At 40.1% G+C, this 23,205-nt stretch overlaps 1 protein-coding gene across 1 annotated transcript in view; it reads left to right on the top strand.

Moving 5' to 3' along the window:
* LOC138815131 (cyclic AMP-dependent transcription factor ATF-6 alpha-like) overlaps window positions 1-11,004 on the top strand; it is a 142,644-nt gene extending 131,640 nt beyond the window's left edge. The window contains exon 10 of the mRNA XM_070004390.1: window positions 4,844-11,004. Within this exon, the coding sequence (XP_069860491.1) occupies window positions 4,844-5,046 (203 nt within the window). The 3' untranslated portion in view covers window positions 5,047-11,004. The remainder of the gene's footprint in view (window positions 1-4,843) is intronic.
* Window positions 11,005-23,205: the final 12,201 nt, after the last annotated feature.

The following is a 23,205-nucleotide window of genomic DNA, read 5'->3' as shown; positions in this document are numbered from 1 at the left end:
CTCTTCAGCTCAAGGCTAGCTCTCTACCACTTGAGCCACAGCGCCACTTCCGGCTTTTTTCATTTTGCTTATGTGGTGCTGAGGAATCGAACCCAGGGCCTCAGACATGCAAGGCAAGCGCTCTACCACTGAGCCACTTTCCCAGCCCCTCTCTTTACCCTTTCATTTTCACCCTGCCCCAGTTTTTGCCAGGCATTCCTTAAGGAAGCTAAGCCTCTTTTCTATGACTTTAACACTATTCAATTAAATAAAACAATTATGTGTTAGTTATAAAGTTAAATATGAATTGTGGAGTTCTCATGGAAGATTTCTTAGAAGTGAGACTTGAAGTGGGCCTTAAAGGATAAATAGAATATGGGTAGTAAAGAGCAGAAAAGTGGGTTTTTTTCTTTCCACAAATGCTAGCAATGCATGGTATGTTGAAATGGTCAAAATCAGGACTCAGGTTGAAAATTAATATAAGATTGGCGGAGTAGGGCTGGGAAGGTGGCTCAATGGTAGAGCGCTTGCCTTGCATGCATGAGGCCCTGGGTTCGATTCCTCACACTACATAAGCAAAAAGAAAAAAAGCTGGAAGTCGCGCTGTGGCTCAAGTGGTAGAGCACTAGCCTTGAGCTGAAGAGCTGAGGGACAGCGCCCAGGCCCAGAGTTCAGGCCCCATGACACCCCCCCCCCCAAAAAAAAAGATTGGCAGAGTAAAGTTAGCTTATGGGAGTTCTTGGGAGCCACAGTAGAAATATGATTTTACCTACTTCATGAGTGATTCTATTCATGTCTCCCTTATTTTCTGCTTATTTTAGTTGAAGTTCTCTGTTGATGCCCATGAATGGGTGCATTTTATCAACCTTCATGGTCCCATTCAGATACAGATACCAATGGGACTGGCCTGTCACCAGGCAAGCTGGCATAAGACAAGTGACTTTGTTAGGACTGGAATCTAAGTCTGAATAGAAATCTGTTTTATTATATGTGCTTCCTAGAAAAACACTGGTAAAATTTTGTCACTTTTTACAATTAAACTTCATGAAAAATTTTGATTCTTTAGTTATCTTTATTTTATGGTCAATGTTCTGGTTTTTGTGTTAGTCATCTCCCAGCTAACAGTCAGCTGGCAGACTATGCTTAATTCAGTTACTGTGTATTTACAGGCTGTTCATAATTCCACACTGCCTAGACTTTTTCCACCTCTAATGACCATACACTTTATCTGGCTTCCCCCAACGTTTCTGCATTCAGAAACATATTTATTTCATTGCTTGTGTTCAAAGCCATTCTTCCCTGCTTAATATTGAAGTTTAAGTATTTATAGTTAACTATACCTTTTTTCTGACTCAAATTAGTGTTCCAACTTATTCTTTTATAGTCTTTTCAGGTAACTTGACTTTCAGTTTCTTTTGTCATGAAACCCTGACTTAACTAAAGTGGAGACCATGTTCTCAAGCCCTTACCATCATGCCTGAGTTTCCTTTCATGGGCTTTTTCTCTCCTGATCCTCTTACGCCACCAGTCTTCAGATTCTAAGTCCCTAATTAGAACCCACTGTGATGTTTTAAATTTATAATGAGAAGTAAATTATGGCTACAATTGGAAGGGTCCTTTCCAGGGGTAGTCACCTACTAAAACTCAGAGCCTTCAAGTAAAGGATAACTGGGTTCTCATCTGCTTACTAGGCAGAGTTTTAGAGTCTCTATGCTGTTTCAGAATGCCCCTCAGCCCAGGGCCAAAGGTGCTTACAAAGATCAGGAGTTACCATGAGCCATTTGCAGTTTGTCTCCCTTTACTACAGTAATTCAGACTTAATTGGTTATGGTGAAACTACCTCACTAACCATCCCAAAACCCATTTATAAGGTCCCCAGAGTGTATACAAACAGTTGCTATAGTCATTCTAACTAGCCTTTAGGGCTACTGGGTCACTCTAAACATTATTCTGATAAGAGAGTGTACATCAGAGAATGTAGTAGACTACTTGACTAGCATGTGTGAGGCCCTGAGTTCTATCCCAAACACCACTTGACTAGCATGTGTTAGACCCTGAGTTCTATCCCAAACACAATAGCTAAAGTATCCAGCTTGTGTTTCAGAAGGAGTTTCCTAAAATCAGCCTCAGATATTCACTTACTTCTATTGTTGTCTTCTAGAAATCCTGACAGTTTTCTTGGTCCAGAATATATCACCTTCAGATGAAGGGAATAAACAGAGTCTATTGTAAAACCACTTGAACTAACACTACCCTGAGGCTCCTGGTTGTGCTTAAGTGGCAATGCTACTTTATTCATGGCTAGGAACTCCTTCCAAATTTTGGAATCATATTGCAGCTTTTCCTTCAAAGTGTCTGAGCTTACATTTCCAGATTTTCCATCTCTTCTTGATATTTAGAGTATTAAAGATCTACAGTTATCAGTTTCAACCATCCCAGGCTCATGGCCTCTAACGACTTTTACAGGTGGTTTGGGCTATATTAGAGAACCTAGTCTTGATCTTAAACTGTCATCTGGATTCTGAGTTAAACCAGGAAAGCAGTAAAAAATACTAATGTGTATCGCATGTCTCTGACATGTGTTTTCCATTATTTGGTCTTCTATGATGCAGCAGTGCATGAGCATGTGTGTATACACGCATGCGTGTGCACCCACACAGACACACATACATGTGTGACTGTGGTTCCAAAAGAAAATGACTAGTTTGGTCTTGAAATCTGAACTTGGTCTTGTATATGAATAAAATGACTCCTGTTTCATCCCCTACTTTTTGGAAAAATACTTTGATGAGAAATGATAGCTAACTTACAGGCATTGAAATTTAATTCTCTAAATGTGAGCAACTGATTTGATAATCATTTCTAAGAGCATGACTTGTAAAAATTGGGACTAACCCACCACAATAAAAGAATAGGTTGAGTGAGTTAGTACTCAGCAGCAGCCAGCTGTTCTTCATTTCTGGTAAGGCTGGGAAACAAGAAAATTACTCAGTAATTGGAGAGATTTATAATAGTTTAATGCGAGCTTAATCATCATTAGATACTGTTTAAACATTGGAACAGATAACCAACCAATAACAGTAAAGGAATGATGTTTTCCATTGGATTTAAAACTGAATATTTTATCTAATCAGGGTACTTCAAATGGATAGGCTATTAGATCTGCTTCATAATGTTTAACATTTTGGTCCTATTGAAATTTTGATGGACTTTGTTTCCAAAACCACACACATGAAACTTGATATAATTTCAGTGACCTTAAAATCTAAGTCTATGAATTTGCCCCTAATTCAAGACATCCCCAACTAGATGATCTCCAGAAGTGTTTCCTAGCTTCCTCAGTGACATGCTTTATGGCTTACTTTTCTCAAACATAATAATGGAATCTGAAGATCAAATGTCAAACTTTGGATTTCTTCCTCCAGATTTTATACTTTATGTGCACAGTGTCAATGGGAACAGAAAGGATAATGGAATTTTACTTTTTTTGGGGGGGGGGGTCCGGTTGTGAGGTCTGAACTCTGGGCCTGGGCGCTGTCCCTCAGCTCTTCAGCTCAAGGCTAGTGCTCTACCACTTGAGCCATAGCACCACTTCTGGCTTTTTTTTCTGCTTATATGGTGCTGAGGAATTGAACCCAGGGCCTCATGCATGCAAGGCAAGTGCTCTACCACTGAGCCACCTTCTCAGCTCCTGGAATTTTACTTTTAACTTCAGTTCTTTGCCATAGAGAAGCCAGATGCTTAATTTTAAAAAGCTCTGATTGCCTTTGTATCAGCTTCATAAAAAGGCAGCAGTACAGAACTAAGCTGTCCCAACCCCCAGTTCCACGTTCACAGATGGAAAAAGAAAAATTGGATGCCACATTAACTACCAAACATTCTTCCAAGTTCACACAGCTTCTAACTCTACTGCTGCAATTGTTCAACTGGGATTGGCAAATATTATGTTTATAATTCTCTCATCAGCTTAATGCCCAATTTCATTGACTACAAGTTGGAACAGGACCACCCAGGATTACAAATTAGGGAGTAATTTGGCCCTGTTCCTAAAATATAAAGAGCTTTTATTCACTTAGGAAGTAACAAGGGAATATTGTATCTGTGTGTTTTTAAACTCATGATAATGAAGTAAGCCCATATGTTAATCATAACTCTACATGATTTTCCCGTTCCCTCCTATAAATACACTCTAGTTTGCCTGCAAGTCCTGTATACAGTACTCAGTCCCATCTCTTACTGGAAATCTAATGTCTCCATACTTGGAATCAGGAACTCTGGAATATAGATTGCCCCAATATGAAAGTGTTATGATAATAATTTCTGGGAAAGCATAATTATCAGATGACTATGGCTTCTTATTCTTCTTTTGTTTCTATGACAAACCTTTAAATTCACAGTTGGGAGTATCTTAAATGAAACTGTACTGATGAATAGGGGCTAAGCAGCCTTGGCTCCATTCACATGTCTGACTCCTTTGACAATTGTTTCCATTGTTGAAGGGAAGGAAGGGGGCTTAAGTATTCTTACCTCTGTTCTACATTAAAATCTGTTTTAGTTGCTCTAATCATGGTAATTCACTTCATGGAAGTCATACAAAAGATGTAATATCTGTGAATAGGTACACTCTGTGCTCTGAACTCTGATAGTGGCCCACTCCTTATTGAGCCAACGAAGGCTCTTTGAGAACTAAAATTACAGAGATGGTAGATGGTACCTACCCATCTATAGCTCTGCTGAGTGACCAGCACTTTTGAAAGTATGTTCACAGTTAACACCCTTAAAGCACATGTCTTTGGAATGAAGGTCATAGCGGAGACCCACATTCTATTGAATTCTAAGCCTTGTGTCTTATTCCTCTCTGCAGAGAATGTGATCAATGGGCAGGACTATGAAGTGATGATGCAGATCGACTGCCAGGTGATGGACACCAGGATTCTTCACATCAAAAGCTCCTCAGTTCCTCCTTACCTAAGAGATCAACAGAGAAATCAAACCTTCTTTGGTTCCCCTTCAGCAGCCACAGAGGCAACCCAGGTTGTCAGCACCATCCCTGAGTCATTGCAGTAGTGTCCTGCAGCTGTGTTGGTAAACTAAGAATGCAGCCCTTCAGCCAAGAGCAGGAGAGAAAAATGCCACTTTCTGCTACCTTGGTGGCAAGCAGAGATTTCCTTCTTACTACAGTTGAAGAAGAAGAAAGAAGAAGCTGCTACCCATCTATCCATCTACTCAGAAGGTGCTGGCCTTCATACACGAGAGAACATTGCTCCAGAGGCAAATGTAGCCTGCATTGTCCAGTCTTACTGGGTGTAGATTGCTTCCCCATAACTTACTCAGTTTCTTTCATGACTCTATTTGTTTTGTGTTTGAATTGTCATCTTCTTTCAAATAAGATCCACTTCCCTTTTCTGCCATCTCACATATTGATACAGTAAACTGATTTTTATTTAACATTGTAGCACACAGTTGCTCAGATGGTTTCCATTGGTTTGGCTTTTTTGTTCCTTTAATACAGACTCATTCTGGATACTGTGCTTGAGAAAATAAATTGCAAAACCAGAATGGCCAACAATAAACACCCCACAAAGAAGCAAAATAATTTAAAACTTTGGTAAAAGAGAATATAACCACTTGGTAAAGTTTATTTTTACTTTTGATTTGTGGGGAGTCAGGAGATAAACACACAGTTGAGAGAATGAAAGAGAAGGGAAGGGTCAGTGGTCGACAATAATACATGTGTCTAAAACCTTGAAAGTTTAATGTAATTACATTTTAAGATTAAAGCCATAGCTGCTGTTTATTTTCAGAGCTCCAGGCCAGAATGTTAACTTGCAGACTGTGTTTTCTCTTTACTGATCAGGTGCAGGTCCTCCAGAACCACAGACAAATCCTTTGTTTTCGTTGTGAATCTCCTCCCCACTATATACTTCTATTGATCTGATACCAAATTCAGCTAAGGAACATGGAAGTGGTTTTAGATTTGACAGACATAGATTTCTGCAAAGGGAGTGCATCTCACAATATGGCAGTAATTTTAGCTTCTCCAGTGAAAAGACGTGAATACTTTTTTCCTATGGTTAAAAAAAAAAACAAGCTATATTTTTAAAAATTTTTTATTGTAGAAATACTGTACAGAGGGGTTACAGTTACATGAGTAAGGTAATGACTACATTTCCTATCGAGCATTGTTACCTTTGTTTTTCCCCTACCATCCCTTCCCTCCCCACCTCTCAAATTCCTCCCTCCCCCAAGTTGTAAAGTTCATTTTCAACATAGTGTCTTGTACATCTCATTGTTACAATGGATCAGCCTGTATCCTTATTTCAGCATTTTGTTATTTCCCTTCCCCTCCCCAAGATGCAGGGCACTGGAATCAAATACAGTGAAAACAGGGGTTATACTGTGGGGGAGAACATACAAAAGAAACAAAAAAATCATACAGTACATTTTAAATACCTTAAAAAAAAAAAAGAAGCTATGTTTACTTACATTTTATTCTACTTTTTTCCCCTTGCTTTCTTTGCTGGTAGACAGCTAAATCATGTTTCATTTGGTAAATTTAGAGAAATGGATCTCAGGCAGTAATGTCCTCCCTAATATTTTACCTTCACTTTCTAAAGTAAATCATCTTCCTCTCCTTCCTGAAATTTGTCAGTTTCTTGATAGAATTTGTTTTGCAAATATTGTTTCTTATCCCAATTACCTTGTCTTTGTCAAATTTCTTTCCTTTGTGTCCCATACTATATTAATGCTTCTTCCTCTTGGCAAGAAAATGACAGGGAGAGGAAGGAGAAGGGAGAAAAAGAAAGAAAGGAAGAGAAGAGGGAAATAGCAACACCTCTAGGTTTACATGCAGTTTATTTCTGCCTATGAACCTGTTAGGTCTGGCTTCTAACTGGACAGTGGTACCTTTCATGCTAGTAAGATGCTCTCTAAGGAAATAATTTTAACTGACAAGGAGTTGTAGGGGTAGGCTCTTGTTCTATTACCTAGGAATCTAGAATCTAGCCTTCCATTTGAAGTCAGTACTGCACTTCATTCTAATTTGCTCTGGGGTGATTTTCAGATGATAACCATTTTCCTTGGGGACCATTCTTCTAATGGGTGCAAAGGAATAGAGTGCAAATGCTAGAAGCCCTTTAGGTTGCGGGCATCCTTCTCAGGGTCATCTTCCTGTCCCACTCCTTCCTGTCTTGGAATATGTTTAACACAACAAGAAGCTATGACTGTGGCTGGTAGGCAGGAGCAACACAGTCATTCCCAAGCCGCTAATCTTGGGCTTTAGCTGCCATGCCATATCATCGTAGATGTACACACACTCAGTATGTCGGGAGCAATTGTAACTCACTGTTCTCGCCTTTGCACTACATGAGAAAAAAACCATCACATGGCATTTTTGTCTTTGGAGTTTCACTATCAAGTCCTCAGACTGAAAACTTCAATTACATCCTGTTCTCCAATGCCTCTCGTAAGAGTGACAGTGTAGGTGATGGGTAGGAGAGAGTGGTAACTAAAGAACAGGCAGATGTTAAGACAGCTTGCAGACCACAGGGGCTACATGGCTGGGCAGTGATGTTTAAAAGCAGCTTGGGAGCCTCGCCTTCTCTTTGCACTTGGATTCTTCAACTCTTTGTCTTTATCTGTTCTTGAATCCATCTTTTGGGGATGAGGGATTAGGATACTCCTCAGCATAGAGTTTCAGGAATCAAGTGAAAGGCAACTATAGTGTGAGGAACTATTCTACTTTTAAAACTGCTAAAACAGCTGTGATTAATCTCTATGCACAATAGTAGCTTTTATCTCAACATTTGTTTGCTAGCACATGCCCTTTAGAAAAGGGAAACCTGCTCTGCTGAGTTCATAAATTAGGCATTTTGGATTAATTTTATTGGTGGGATTGCCTTTGGTGGGATATAGCAAGGAAGTTTGTGTGTGTGTGTGTGTGTGTGTGTGTGTGTGTGTGTGTGTGTGTAATTTATTGAATTTTGAAGTGGGATTTTGCAATCTTTTGAAAAAATTAGATAAACTCATGGAGGAAGCCAATCTACCTATTGCTAAATTATTTTGTGTTCTTGAGCCAACCACACTGAATGTTGAAAGCAATGGTGAAGACTTGGGGAGAGGGGACAGTCTTTTGCCTGTGTTTAAGTCCAAAATGTTTAGGTGTAAGCTGGGCATTGGTGGCTCATGCCTGTAATCCTAGCTACTCAGGAGATTGAGATCTGAGGATCGCAGTTCAAAGTCAGCCTGGGCAGGAAAGGCCATGAGACTCTTATCTGTAATAAACCACTCATAAAACCAGAAGTGTTTCTGTGGCTCAAGTGGTAGAGCACTAGCCTTGTGCTGAAGTGCTGAGGAACAGCATCCAGGCCCAGAGTTCAAGCCCATGACTGACCTCCCCCCCCAAAAAAAATAAAAATGTTTAGGCTTAACGGGAGTAGGAGTATGTTTTCTCATGGGAACTACTAAGTCATATGTTAGGAGCATCTTCTCAGGGTTAGTTTGGACATCATAGCACAGGGACACAGCTTTGTCAGACTTAGTACAAACTAACTCTCAGGTTAGGGCTTGATTAGAAAGATTGCACTTGAAAGATTGCCTTGTTTGTACTGTAGCAGTTTCACCGTAGATTATTGGGTGGGGATTCTATTTGCAGAAAATTTAAAAAAAAATCCCCATGACTATAAAAGCTCACAGCATCTTCTAATTTCTTTTTTATATAAAGTTCCAGGACAAAGCTGGCACCTCTTTGCCTTTTCTTGTTAGAGAGTAGACATGGTGGTATTTGAAAGCAGCAGTGTTTTGTGAGTCACTCACTCTTAAGTGTTCCCAATAAATATTGCTTAGAAACAGAGAAAGAACTTGGGATTTAGACTGATTTTTCTATCACATTTAAGGAGACACTGTCCTGGTTAAATCTTTTTTTTTAACTTAATTTTTTTTAATTTTTATTTTTTGTGAACATACTGTACAGAGGGGTTACAATTACATGGGCAGGATAATGCGTACATTTCTTACCAAGCATTGCAGCCTCCTCCTTTCCTGGTTAAATCTTGGCTTCAGTGTCTTCACTGGGCAAGTATTCCCCACTACTGCAGTTATAACTGGGGAATGCTCAGGTCTTTGTGACTTTTGGGCTATATTTTTCTTGTCATTTTACTAAACTCAGATTGTGAATTTTGACAGGAAAGTACCATAGGGGGGAAAAAAAACGTAGTTAGCTGGGTACCAGTGTCTCACTCCTGTAATCCTAGCTACTCAGGATGCTGAGATCTGAGGATTGCAGTTCAAAGTCAGCCCTGGGCAGCAAAGTCCATGAGACCCATCTCCAATAAACCACTCAGAAAACCAGAAGTGGCACTTTGGCTCAAGTAATAGAGCGCCAGCCTTAAGCACAGAGAGGCTGAGGGGCAGAGGCAAAGCCTAGGGTTCAAGCCCCAGGACTGGGGAAAACAAAACAAACAAACAAACAAAAAAACATCTAGTTGTATATAACTTTTTGACACACTGAAAAGTTTAGAAGCAGCTTCCACTTTCAATAACAAAAGTAACCTCGTAACTTGGAGAGCCAGTCTGATCTCATTCCCCCTTTCAGTCTGACTTCATGTAAATTTTCTACCCATGAAAGCTTTCTTTCCACTGCATACTGACAGATTGACTCAGCTTCCTTCAGCAGACCCATAGGAACTGAACTGCAGTGAGATGTTTTCGTACTATTGGCTGTGTGGTAGGAATTAACCTCTGAGATGATTGTTTATTGCCAGAATTGATACAAGCTTATTACCACCAGTAGACCTTATAGTCCTTACTAGATGTTATTTTCATCTTAACTTACATAAATTTAGGATTTAGTAACTTTTATGTAATTCTGATTATGTAAATTAAAATTTGCATAATTGGATTTGATTTTGATTATGTAAATTAAATTTACATGAATGTGGGATTTTTCACTGCAATTATAATTTTAACCATAAAAATGAGAATAAATCCTAAAAGAAAGTAAAAGGAATACAAGCAATTTTATATCTACCCTTACAGCATTTGGAAGGAAAAATTCCTGTTCCCTGCAGGAATTATAGTTGGGTTTTAAGAAAAAACAGTTGGAGTACACAGAAATATAGTGTCAGGCCAAAAGGGAACTATGCACATAAAGGAAATAGCAGTTTTCTCTTAACTGAATAAAGAAATTAGCATGTCTAATAATACATTTTTAATAACTAAGCTTAAAACCATTTCTTTTGGATAGGACTAGAATTTTTAGCCGCTTACGGTAATATCTGTTATTTTTCAAGTGCAGTTGAGTTTATGAAAAAAAGATATATAATTAGGAAATTTGATTTTTAAGTATGAATTATATCATGACTATCCAGTATCACATAATAGATGCCATTCTTTTCCAACTTTAAGCACTAACAGGATTTAACATATTAAAATAGTTTTAATTGCATTAGGAACTAAGGAGAAAATATATCCATTTTTATTTGTCAAGCTCAGCAAACACCATACTGTTGTGCTGTCTGCCCCCAATGAAGTTGGTGACCTTTCATTATAGACTAGGCAGCTTGGTCTATTCCCCAGGATGCTAATCCAGAGTTTAGCAGATTGGCTTTCACAGCAAATAAATATTGATTTAAACTACCTTAACTCATACTCAGTCCTAATTTCTGGCCCGTCACCAAGACAGAGGAGATAATGGACAAACAACTTTAGATGAAAGCTATCAAGCACTGTTAGACATACTAGTTTATCTTCCTCATCACATTGACAAGAGTGGTTGGGCTAAGGCCAGCAGCACTGCCATTTGTGGAGCCATGAGAACCTCAGGAGAGACAGATGCCCTGTCTGGGTTTTCTTTTTTTCTTATCCATTTAAGAGTGTGTTGAAGATGAGGAAAGATATACCATTCTCTTTCCTAATAATGATGTTGGTTTACAGTACATAAATAATGGCAATAGACCTTCTTTATAAGTCTTTATAATGCAATACCTGTTCTTTCTCTAAAATTCAAATAAAGAATTTCTAAACTTGCTTTGTCTTGTTCTCTATGTAGAATGACATGATGAATCTTCAGGGTTAAGTGATTAGTAATGGGAAAGGAAGCCTAGAGAAGTTTTGTGGTTTGGGCTACTATTTGGACAAAACTGTTGAAATGTTTTCCACTCTTTCCAAGACTGGCTAAGTAAAAGGTTCCCCTATTGTGTCCATATATTTAAACTCCAGTTTTATAAAGGGAAAAAAAAAATTACCGAAGGCTGGTGCCATTGGCTCATACCCCTAATCCTATCAGGAGGCTGATATATGAAGATCATGGTTTAAAGCCAGTCCAGGAGGAAAAGTCTGTGAGACTCTTAGCTCCAATAAACGACCAAAAAAAAAAAAAAAAAGTGGAGCTGTGGCTCAAGTGGTAGAGTGCTAGCCTTGAGCAAAAAAGCTCAGGGACTGTGCCCAGACTCCAGGCACTGGAAGGGGGAAAAAAAAAAAAAAGATTTAAAGCCTGTACTTTATTCTTCCATCATCAGGAAAGTGGTTACTCAGTGACACGTCCAGCACAAGAGTCCTCTTCATAGCTTGGAATGGCAAATGCTACCCGCCTGAAGCTTGTCACTGTAAATCACAGCAACAGATCCAACTAGGAATAATCAATGCTAGCATTTATTGAGCACACAATGCATGCCTCAGACTGGTCAAGTGATTAATTATTATCTTATTTCATTCAATCTTTTCTATAACCTATTTGCTTAGAATTATATAATTAGTAGTAGAACCAGTTTGGGGTTTTTTTGGGGGGGGGTCCTGTCGTGGGGTCTGAACTCTGGGCCTGGGCGCTGTCCCTCAGCTCTTCAGCTTAAGGCTAGCACTCTACCTCTTGAGCCACAGCGCCACTTCTGGCTTTTTTTTTTCCTGCTTATGTGGTGCTGAGGAATCGAACCCAGGGCCTCAAGCATGCAAGGCAAGTGCTCTACCACTGAGCCACCTTCCCAGCCCTGGAACAAGTTTTTAGACTGAGACAATTTAGCTCCAACTTTTCAACTATCAACTCCTTTATTATTCCATCTTCTGAGGCATAGATCTAGCATTTGTTCCTCCCTAAAAAAATATAGCTCATAGCCTGCAGAGCCAACATACATACATAGACACATTTATAACATTAAGATTTCTTAGAGACTGTGTTATCAACACAAATAGCTGAAGTAAACAAGTTCTGAGGAAAAAAGATTTGTTTTGGCTCCTGATTTCAGAGGCTTTAGTCCATGGCTGGTTGCTCCTGTTTCTTTTGGTCTTGTGGTAGCATAGTAGATGATGATAGCAGCAAATAGAAGGTGTTTACCTCATGGCAGCCAGACAGTAGAGAGGGAAGGGGCTGGAGTTTCAAGAATCCATGCAAAATTTCCTCTAATGATAATATTAGACCCAATTTCCTAAAGGTTCTACCACCTTCCAATAGCACTATAAATTGGTAACCAAACCTTTAATAAACACATGGTCTTTGTTGAGGGATTTTCAAATTATAACAGACAAAACTGCATTTATTTCAGAAGACAAGATTTAGTAGGTGTGTGTGTGTGTGTGTGTGTGTGTGTGTGTGTGTGTGTGTGTGTGTGTGTGTGTGTGTGTGTGTGTGAAAGAGAGAGAGAGAGAAAGATATTGAGATTTCTCCCTAATACTTCAATCCTGATGCCAGTGTCTCCTATACTCTGGAGGCTGAGATCTTGAGGATTGCAGTTCAAAGCTAGCCTGGGAGTTCAGATGGAGTTTTCAAGACTCCATTACCAAAATAACCAGCAGAAAAAGCTAGACTATAGTCATGGCTTGAGTGGTCGAGTGCCAAGGAAACAAGCCAGGCAAGTACAATCTGAATTCAAACCCAGTATTGCCAAAGGAAAAAAAGAGACTTCAAATCACTTCTTCTGCAGAGAAAGTTAACTGTGATTGGAAAATAGAATACCAGGGCTGGAGGAGTATCATGAGAATATCTGGTAGCAAGAAGGATTTTACAAACATGTTAAAATACAAGTCCTCTTCATTTGTCCAAACTCTTCAGCAAAAGCTGATGTATCAATATTCTGGGGAGTGAGAAAAAGAGGGATAGGGTATAATAAAGAATAAACATGCAGATAGGCCAATGCGATAAGCCAAAGAATCAGTGGAAGCACCAGAGGTGAATAAAGTTAATGTAACTCCCTCCACCCACCCACCTACCCATCACCACAAAATCTTTATGGTATTATTCCCTGAGACTTTTCACTCTATGTGGACTATAGGTCAAACCAACTTTTTTTTGGGGGGGGGAGGGTCCGGTCGTGGGGCCTGAACTCTGGGCCTGGGTGCTGTCCCTCAGCTCTTCAGCTCAAGGCTAAGCACTCTACCACTTGAGCCACAGGGCCACTTCTGGGTTTTTCTTTTTGCTTATGTGATGCTGAGGAATCAAACCCAGGGCCTCATGCATACAAGGCAAACGCTCTACCACTGAGCCACCTTCCCAGCCCTCAAACCAACTTTTTAATCTCAAAGGCTAACCACAAGTGACATTTGGCTATTCAATACATGGTGTCATAAATAGAAGAGTCCTTGGGGCTGGGAAGGTGGCTCAGTGGTAGAGTGCTTGCCTTACATGCATGAGGCCCTGGGTTCTATTCCTCAGCACCACATAAGCAGAAAAAAGCTGGAAGTGGTGCTATGGCTCAAGTGGTAGAGTGCTAGCCTTGAGCTGAAGAGCTTAGGGACAATGCCCAGGCCCAGAGTTCAGGCCCCATGACTGACATAAATAAATAAATACAATAGTGGAGTCCTTTAACTTATCTAACTGTTCCTCTTTCTGTTAGAGATTCAGATTACTAGCAATATGTGGGGGTTTTTGTTGTTTATTTTTTGGTGGGACTGGTTTGAACTCAGGGCCACTGGAGCTATGCTACCAGTACTTGCAAGATTTTGCTTGCCACAAGGAATCTATAACATAGTTCACTCTACCATATCTACTTGTGTGATCTGGTTAAACAACTGGAAAGAATTCCTCCCTTGGTTCAGTTAATGATAATAATGATGCATATTGAGGACTTGACTTTCTTCCAGACATTGTGTTAAGCCTTTACAAATGTTAACTCATTTAAGCTTTCAAGCAGACTTACAACTATCCATACATTATAGATGAAGAAACAGCCAAACGAGATGAGCTTAACCAGGATCTTACAACTAGTACCTAGCAGTGTGTTTAAAATTTTAGTGTGAATTGAGTATGACATAGTATTTATAGCTGTATCTTTTTTGAAAACATAGTCGTCTTTTGTGCTATTCACAAGTTTTAACTAGGAAAAAATTTTAGTGTACAAGACTTTGTGTACTATATTGCCTTTCATCCTTTGAAGCTATGAAAGATGAAAAGGTAAGAAATCTGGGAGGAAGAAAGCAAGGCACATGGCATGCACAACTAGTGTGCTGAGGTATGTTCAGGTTAAAGGAGACTAACCAAGAGGCACAGTCCAACAAAGCCAGAGCATTTGCTCTGAATGGTCACTTCCCTTGGAAGGCATTTACTCAACACAGGCTGCTGCACTGATTCAGCCTTTGTGTCCCCATGTTGGATGAGTTACCCAGTGAGGTAGAAACAAACCAGGTCCTACCACAACAGAAGGCCTGGGGTAATGCCAACTATCCCAGTTTACTCATGTCCAACTCCATCTCCAGGACAAATCCACTGCTAACCTATGTGATCAGAACAAGTTCTGTCAGGAGAGTTTTCCTTGCAAAATTAACTCCCACAGAAGGTTATGGACTATAGGGTGATTGGTGCTGATGCAAGAGGTCTCTAATCTCAGGATCCAAATTTGAAATGCTTTGGTCCAGAAGAACAGATCTTTAAATGCCAATATCTCCTATTAATAAATGATTCATCTTGTAAGATTGACTTCACAGAGTTTTCTCTCCTAAAACCTATGCTTACTCAGATGAGGAAACTTTGTAAGACTAACTAAAAGAAATAGTTTTTTAATTATTTACAGACATTACATTTCTATGAATAAGCAACTAGATATAAAGAAAGACCCTACAGTCTCTAACCATCTCTGACCTCAGTGTCCAGCCTGATTCTCAAAGACCCTGCAGCCAACCCACTTGCCTATGCACCCAGTGGAGTTGGGATTCTTGGTTATGTTACTTAGACACAGTGGGTCAGAAGCAATGGCCTTGGAATGTAAAGCTTTACCACAGGCTCGACACCTTTACCACAATTCTGTACCAAGCTCAGACATGGACCTCTGAGCTGTAGAAAACTGCAGATAGACTAGACAATGCTTTTTTTTTTTGTCAGGTGTGGGACTTGAACTCAGGGCCTGGGCATTGTCCCTGAGCTCTTCAGCTCAAGGCTAGCACTCTACCACTTGAGCCACAGTGCCTCTTAGGTTTTCTGGTGGTTAATTGGAGTTAAAAGTCTCACAGACTTTTCTTCCCAGGCTGGCTTTGAACCGCGATCCTCAGATCTCAGCCTCCTGAATAGCTAGGATTACAGGCATGAGCCACTAGTGCCTGGCAATGCTCTTCTTCTCAAAGATGCTTAAGCAATGTCTTTTCTCTGGGTCTGTATTCATTGAGGAGTAAAGGTAATTTTCAGAAGAGGATAAAATTTCTGGTTAGCCTGAAGAAATAAAGTTTGACAGAGCTGCTCTCAAGGGAGCTTTGAAAAGGAAGGTTTATTGGCCAATGTCTTTGTCATGGCCTCAGGGCTCGCCCACTCACTTGGCTGCTGGTCCCAGGACATATAATGGTACATTTTGCCACATTATCTCTGGGTTCCTGAAGTGGCTGAATTCTCCTCTGCTAAGTGACTTGTCCATATCAGACTACTGTCCTCTCCAGCCTGGCAGTCTCTAAGAAGACAAAATTACATCAACCTACACACAATTAGCCAAGCTCTTTCCATCAAATCACCAGCTGAGTGGACTGGAAATTCATCTTGATTTAAACAGCCTGAGTAGCAAGCCTGCCAAAACATCGACCCTCTTGTTATAAATGGCTCTTCAGGTCACCACAGGTGAGCCCAATTAGAACCACCTTGCAACTTACAGCCCAGTTGGGGCTAATTCATCTCCCCAAGGTTTATAATCTTGTACAGGTCAGTGGGATAGAAATGACGCAAAGAAGAAAAATCCTGCTCAGAAAAAGTCAGGTGTATCTATTTGTACTCCTGCAGTGGTACCTTTCCTAATTCTCCTAACTCCTATCACCTCTGCAGTTACTCGTTAATATCTGTCATCCTTGAAGGACAGATAGTGAATGTCCAGAAGGGCAAGGACCCTGTCAGTATCACAGCCACTAGGTTAATCCCAGTAGTAATGCAGACAGTGTGCTCAGGACGTGATGATTTGGGTATTTATTAGGCTACATGTGTATTTTTTTTAATTTTTTTTATTGTAAAGATACTATACAGAGGGTTACAGTTACATGAATGAGGTAATGAGTACACTTCCTCTTGAACATTGTTACCGCCTCCATTGTTTTCCCCCTACCATCCCCTTCCTCCCTCCCTTCCCCGAGGTCCTTTTTTTTTTTTTTTTTTGGATTGTGATTAAGTGATTACTTAATTTCCGGAAATTCACAGTATTGTGGAATAATGATGCTCATTTAAAGTCACAAGTTCATTCTAACTTTCCTGGAGCAAATTGTCTAGCACAGTCTGTAATATATAACGGTGCTCACATGTTATATACCAAATATGTGATCAGCAGCATGGGGATATTTGGTAGTGGTTCAACCAGATGAGTGGGAGTTCTTTGTTTCTTAAGTCCTGTTAGTTTTGTCATATCACCTAACATTTTGGATTTATCATCCACTTATCAGGGAGACCATGTACTGTTTGTCTCTTCGTTCTTGGCTTACCTCGCTCAACATGATTCCTTCTAGCTCCATCCATTTCCCTGCAAATGCCATTATTTTGTCATTTCTAATGGCTGCATAATATTCCATTGTGTATAGATACCACAATTTTTGGATCCATTCATCTGTGGTGGGGCATCTAGGTTGTTTCCATATCCTAGCTATTGCGAACAGTGCTGCAATAAACATGGAGGTGCACGTGTCCTTGTATATTGGTTCCTGTTGTTCAGGGTAGATGCCTAGAAGTGGTATGACTGGGTCGTAAGGGAGGTCAATCTTTAGCTTTCTAAGAACCCTCCAGACTGCTTTCCAAAGTGGTTGTATAAGTGTACATTCCCACCAGCAGTGTAATAGCGTTCCTCGTTCTCCACATCCCCTCCAGCATTTGTCATTGGCTGATTTGTGGATGTGGGACATTCTGACTGGGGTAAGGTGGTATCTCAGGGTTGTCTTTATTTGCATTTCCTTCACCACCAGGGATGATGAACATTTCCTCATGTGTTTCTTTGCCATTTTTATTTCTTCATTTGAGAAGTCCCTCTTTAGTTCCCTTGCCCATTTAGTAATTGGTTTGTTAGGTTTGGGAGGGATTAGTTTCTTGAGTTCCCTGTATATACAGGATGTTAACCCCTTGTCTGATATATTGCTGGTAAATTATTTTTCCCAATTAGTTGGTTGTCTTTCTAGCTTGGTTGCGATAGCTTTATCTGTGCAGAAGCTTTTTATTTTAAGGTAGTCCCATTTGTCGAGTCTCTCTCCAACTTGTTGTGACCCTGGGACTCTGTTCAGGAAGTTCCTTCCAGTGCCTATTAGTTCAAGTGTCTCTCCTACTCTGTTCTGCAGTAGTTTCAGAGATTCAGGTTTAATGTTAAGGTCTTTAATCCATTTTGAGTTGATGTTGGTGCATGGTGATAGGCTGGGGTCCACTTTTAGTTTTCTGCATGTGGCTGCCCAGTTTTCCCAGCACCAGTAGTTGAAGAGGCTGTGTTTCTTCCATTGTATGTCTTTGGCTCCTTTGTTGAATATCAACTGGCTGTAGGCCTGTGGATTTATTTCTGGATCTTCTATTCTGTTCCATTGGTCTTCGGGTCTGTTTTTGTGCCAGTACCATGCTGTCTTTGTTATTATAGCTCTGTAGTAGAGTTTGAAGTTCGGCATGGATAGCCCTCCCATATTGTCTTTATCCCCTAGAATTGTTTTGGCTATTCTAGGTCTTTTGTTGTTCCATATGAATTTTTGGACTGTTTTCTGTATTTCAGTGATGTACGTCATTGGGATTTTAATAGGAATTGCGTTGAATTTGTATATTAGTTTTGGAAGTATTACCATCTTTACTATAGTAAGTAGGCCTATCCAGGAGCATGGGAGGTCTTTCCATTTCCTAGTGTCTTCTGCAATTTCTTTCTTTAACTTTTTATAGTTCTCATTAAATAGTTCTTTTACATCTTTGGTTAGGTTAATTCCTAAATATTTTATTTTTCGGGAGGTTATTGTGAATGGGGTTGCTCCCTTTATTTCCCTCTCTTCCTGTACATTATCAGTGTATAGGAAGGCAACTGATTTTTGTGGGTTTATTTTGTATCCTGCTATTTTGCTGAAGTGATTTATGATTTCTAAGAGTTTGGGGATGGAGTTTTTGGGATCGTGGAGGTATAGTATCATGTCATCTGCAAAAAGGGATAGTTTAACTTCTTCTTTCCCTATGCGGATCCCTTTAATGTCTTTTTCTTGCCTTATTGCCCTGGCTAAGGGTTCTAGGACTATATTGAAGAGGAGTGGAGACAGTGGGCATCCTTGCCTTGTTCCTGATTTTAGGAGAATTGGTTGTAGCTTTTCCCCATTAAGTATAATATTGGCTATTGGTCTGTCATAAATGGCTTTTATTGTTTTTAGAAATGTTCCTTCTATTCCTATTTTCTCCAGAGCTTTTAGCATGAATGAATGTTGAATTTTGTCAAAGGCCTTTTCTGCATCTGTGGCGATAATCATGTGATTCTTGACCTTGGCTCTGTTGATATGTTGGATTACATTTATTGACTTACATATGTTAAACTATCCCTGTGTCTCTGGGATGAAGCCTACCTGGTCATAGTGAGTTATTTTTTTTATGTGTTTCTGGATTCTGTTAGCTAGAATCTTGTTAAGGATCTTTGCATCTGTGTTCATCAAGGAGATTGGCCTGTAATTCTCCTTTTTGGTTGGGTCTTTGCCTGGTTTGGGGATGAGTGTGATATTGGCTTCGTAGAATGAGTTTGGGATAGCTCCCTCCTTCTCTGTTTCTCTGAAGAGCTTGAGGAGCATGGGTATTAGTTCTTGTTTAAAGGTCTTATAGAATTCTGCTGTGAATCCATCTGGTCCTGGGCTTTTTTTTTTGTTGGAAGACTTTTGATAGCTTCCTGTATCTCATTATAGGATATTGGCTTATTTAATTGGTTAACTTCTTCTTTGCTCAGTTTGGGCAACTTGTATTTCTCTAAAAATGCATCCATTTCTGCCTGATTTTCTTCCTTTAGAGAGTATAGCTTTTGAAAGTAGTCTGTTAGAATTGTTTGGATATCTTGGGTACGTGTTGTGATGTTTCCCGTGGCATCCCTAATCCTATTAATATGGGTTTCCTCTCTTCTTTTTTTAATTAATCTAGCCAATGGGCCATCAATTTTGTTTATTTTTTCAAAGAACCAGCTTTTTGTTTGGTTTATTTTGGTTATGGTTTTCTGATTTTCTAATTGGTTAATCTCTGCTTTTAATTTGGTTATCTGGCTTCGTCTAGTAGCTTTAGGTCCCATTTTTTCTTGTTTTTCTAGCTGTTTTAATTGCAACATGAGATTATTTACTTGGTCTGTCTCCATTCTCTTGATGTGGGCACTGAGGGCAATAAATTTGCCCCTCAGGACTGCTTTTGCTGTGTCCCACAAGTTTCTTTGTGAGGTGTTTTCATTTTCATTGAGTTGTAGGAAATGCTTTATTTCTTCTCTGATCTCTTCTGTTATCCAGGCATTTTTAAGGAGCTACATGTGTATTTTGAGCTGAATTTTGAGTATTTAGAAAACTACAATATATCGTCTTTCCAGAAGTATATGGAAGTTAGAATCTATATGCAGAAAGAGAAACTCTACTGCATAATTGCTGGTGGGATTGTAAACTAATACAACCACTTTGGAAAGCAGTCTGGAGGCATCTCAGAAAGCTAAATATAGACCTCCCCTATGACCCAGTTATACCACTCCTAGGCATCTACCCTGAACAACAGGAACCAGTATACAAGGACACATGCACCTCCATGTTTTATTGCAGCACTGTTCACCATAGCCAAAATATGGAAACAACCCAGATGCTCCACTACTGATGAGTGGATCCAAAAATTGTGGTACCTGCAGCCATTAGAAAGGACAAAATAATGGCATTTGCAGGGAAATGGATGGAACTAGAGCAAATTATTTTGAGTGAAGTAACCCAAGAGCAAAGAGACAAATGGTACATGGTCTCCCTGATATGTGGATGCCAAAACCAAAATACAAGGACATATGACAAAGTAAACAGGACTTGAGAAACAAAGTACAGCCACTCATTTTGTCATATCATTGTTAAATGACTTCATGTTCTTGAGCATATATATAGTATATATGTGCACACAACAGAGGGAAGCCTGGAGGAGGACGAAGAATAAATGGGAAACAGAACATCATACAATAAAGGGGTCCATCACTGCACTGGACATAGAAGAAAAAGAACTAAGCAACACAAAGACAGTGATGGGTAGGGAGGAATAAGAGGGAAAAAGGGAACCACTTACACTAAGCAAAAGGAAAGAAACATAAATATCACCTGATATGGAAGAAATAATTGTATTATCAAAGCTCATAGAATTCACAAACTTTATAGACCATGATAATGACAATTTGCCTTGTGAAGGGTAAAATGTGTTTGTAACTTTAATAATCACTATTCCACAATATGTAAAATATGTGGAATTTATGTAATCATCTAATCTCAATTTAAAAAAGAAAAAAGTGAGAAGAGATGGGTTAGGAGTGATGGGTGGCAATGTTGTCATACACCTTGTATTCATATACCGTTTTGTAGAATGGGAACTTCTTTGTACAACTACTTAAAGGTAATAATAATAAAAATGTTTTTAAAAAGTTAGAATCTTTTCTGTCAAAGTAGTTGCTTAACATAAACACTGTCATTTTAAGGGTAGCTGCCATCTTATAAGAAGCTATTTAGTTAAGCCACATTCTAAGAGGATAGAGGCATAGGAATGTTTTTCTGTCAAGTTCCTACTTTGGACAGGTGTCCTGGTGTTTGTTGATTGCTTAGATAACTCCTTTAAACTCCTTTTAACTCCTTTAAACTAGCCAATCATGTGAGACTGTGAACCTAAGTTCTGACCAATCAGAACAAAAGGGAGGACCAAGTTAGAGATAAAATTTGAGTGGGGACTGGGAAGTGGTAGAGCACTTGCCTTGCATGCATGAGGCCCTGGCCACGATTCCTCAGCACCACATAAGCAGAAAAAAAGAAAAAAGCTGGAAGTGTCACTGTGGCTCAAGTGGTAGAGCACTAGCCTTGAGCTGAAGAGCTGAGGGACACCGCCCAGGCCCAGAGTTCAGGCCCCATGACCGGACCCCCCAAAAAAATTTAAAAAAAAACACACAAAAAACTTGAGTGGGCTGCTGATCCAAAGACATTGTTTACTTGGCTCCTTGTTAGCATACTCTTCTGCAGAAGTAAAATCTTCCCTTGCTAAGTTCCTTTCAAGTTGATGACCTTTTTTTTTTTCTTGGTCAGTCTTGGGCCTGAACTCTAAGCCTGTGTGCTGCCCCTCAGCTCTTCAGCTCAAGGCTAGCACTCTACCACTTGAGCCACAGCACCACTCCCCGCCTTTTCTGCTTATGTGGTGTTGAGGAATTGAACCCAGGGCCTCATGCATGCAAGGCAAGCACTCTACCACTGAGCCACCTTCCTAGCCCGTCAAGTTGATGACCTTATTCTTATGTTACACCAATATCCAGAGGTGATTCCAACAATTCTACACAGCAGACTGGGAGGCATTTGTCAGGTCGTGCTTGACATATTACCACATGCAGAGATCTAGCTGTGCAGAACATGTAGCACTGAGGAAGGACTGAGGGAGAGAAGACAAGTCCTGCCAGCCTCAACAGATTAAAGCTTTGTTAGCTTTCCTTTCCCTTTTTCTCATTGCTTTTTCCCTCCGGCATCAAGCTTTCCTTCCTTCTCTTTTTTACTGACTTTCTCCCTCTGGCATCAATCTGAAGCAGATAGAAAGTGGACCTGAAAAGAGGATGTAGACATATAGAAATGCAAATGCGGCAATGTCTAGACTGCAGCAGCACTTCAGAACTTGCTAGAAAGGCAACTTCCCTGGCTCCAGCCCAGATCTCCTGAGTCAGACTCTAAGACTGGCCAGTACATATTTCAATAAGACCCTTACAGGAGTTTCCTAGGTTGCAAACCACCCATGTAGATGCCCACACAGTGGAGGGAGGCTAGAGATCCAGAGGTGAACTTCCTATAGCTGGCTTCTGTAAGGGTTAAGGAAATGCTACTAAATAACTTTTAACTCCACAATCTCTGACTTATTACTTCACCTGGCCTCCTGCCATCCCAAATGTCCACACACCCAGTCAGAGGAAGGCATCAGCTTTTTATCAGATATGTACTCACCAAGTCAGCAAGAGTCCAGTGATCAGGATCAGCATCCAGGAAGGAGAAAAGCGGACTATTTGTTTTCCTCTTGAATCTAAAGCTCTCCTAGGTGTGGGGTTTCTGAGTAGTTCTGCTTTGTGGAATGAGGGCATCTCCTAGAGAAATTATCAGCCCTGCCTGGAGTAATGCTTTGCTTCATGGCTGGGAGAGCCTCTGCAGACAGGTCTGTGCCCCAGGCTCCAGTTAGCTAGAGGCTGTAACTCCCTTCAGTACACCTCTATATTGGTGGTTCCAACTTTTGCCATCCATTGGAATCACCAGGGAATCTTTAAACACTGGTGGTTGGCTCCCATCTCCAGGTACTCTGACTTAGTTGGCAGAAGGTATGGTCTGAGCAAAAGTGTTATATTTCCTCCAGGTGATTTTTAACATGCAGAAAAAGTTGGGAACTAATGAGCTGCCTTTTTGAGGCCTAGGTCTGATGTTTATGGAGCAACACAGTCCAAGAGCTGGAGGGTGGAGCAGGTTCCTGGGACAAGACAAAAGGTTATTTAAATAATCAGACTCAAGACTGAGCAAATAGCTGGCAAAGAAAGAGAGGTAGAGATGGCATGAAGGGGGGGGGAGTAGAGGGGGACTGGCCACTATTGGATTCACTTAAGATGACATCAGACATTCCTCTACAATGTTAGT

The sequence above is a fragment of the Dipodomys merriami genome, unplaced genomic scaffold, assembly GCF_024711535.1.
Source record: "Dipodomys merriami isolate MVZ:Mamm:240054 unplaced genomic scaffold, mDipMer1.0.p SCAF_625, whole genome shotgun sequence".
NCBI lineage: Eukaryota > Metazoa > Chordata > Mammalia > Rodentia > Heteromyidae > Dipodomys > Dipodomys merriami.
Note: the sequence above shows the minus strand (reverse complement) of the source record. Positions and strands in the feature narration are given on the sequence as shown.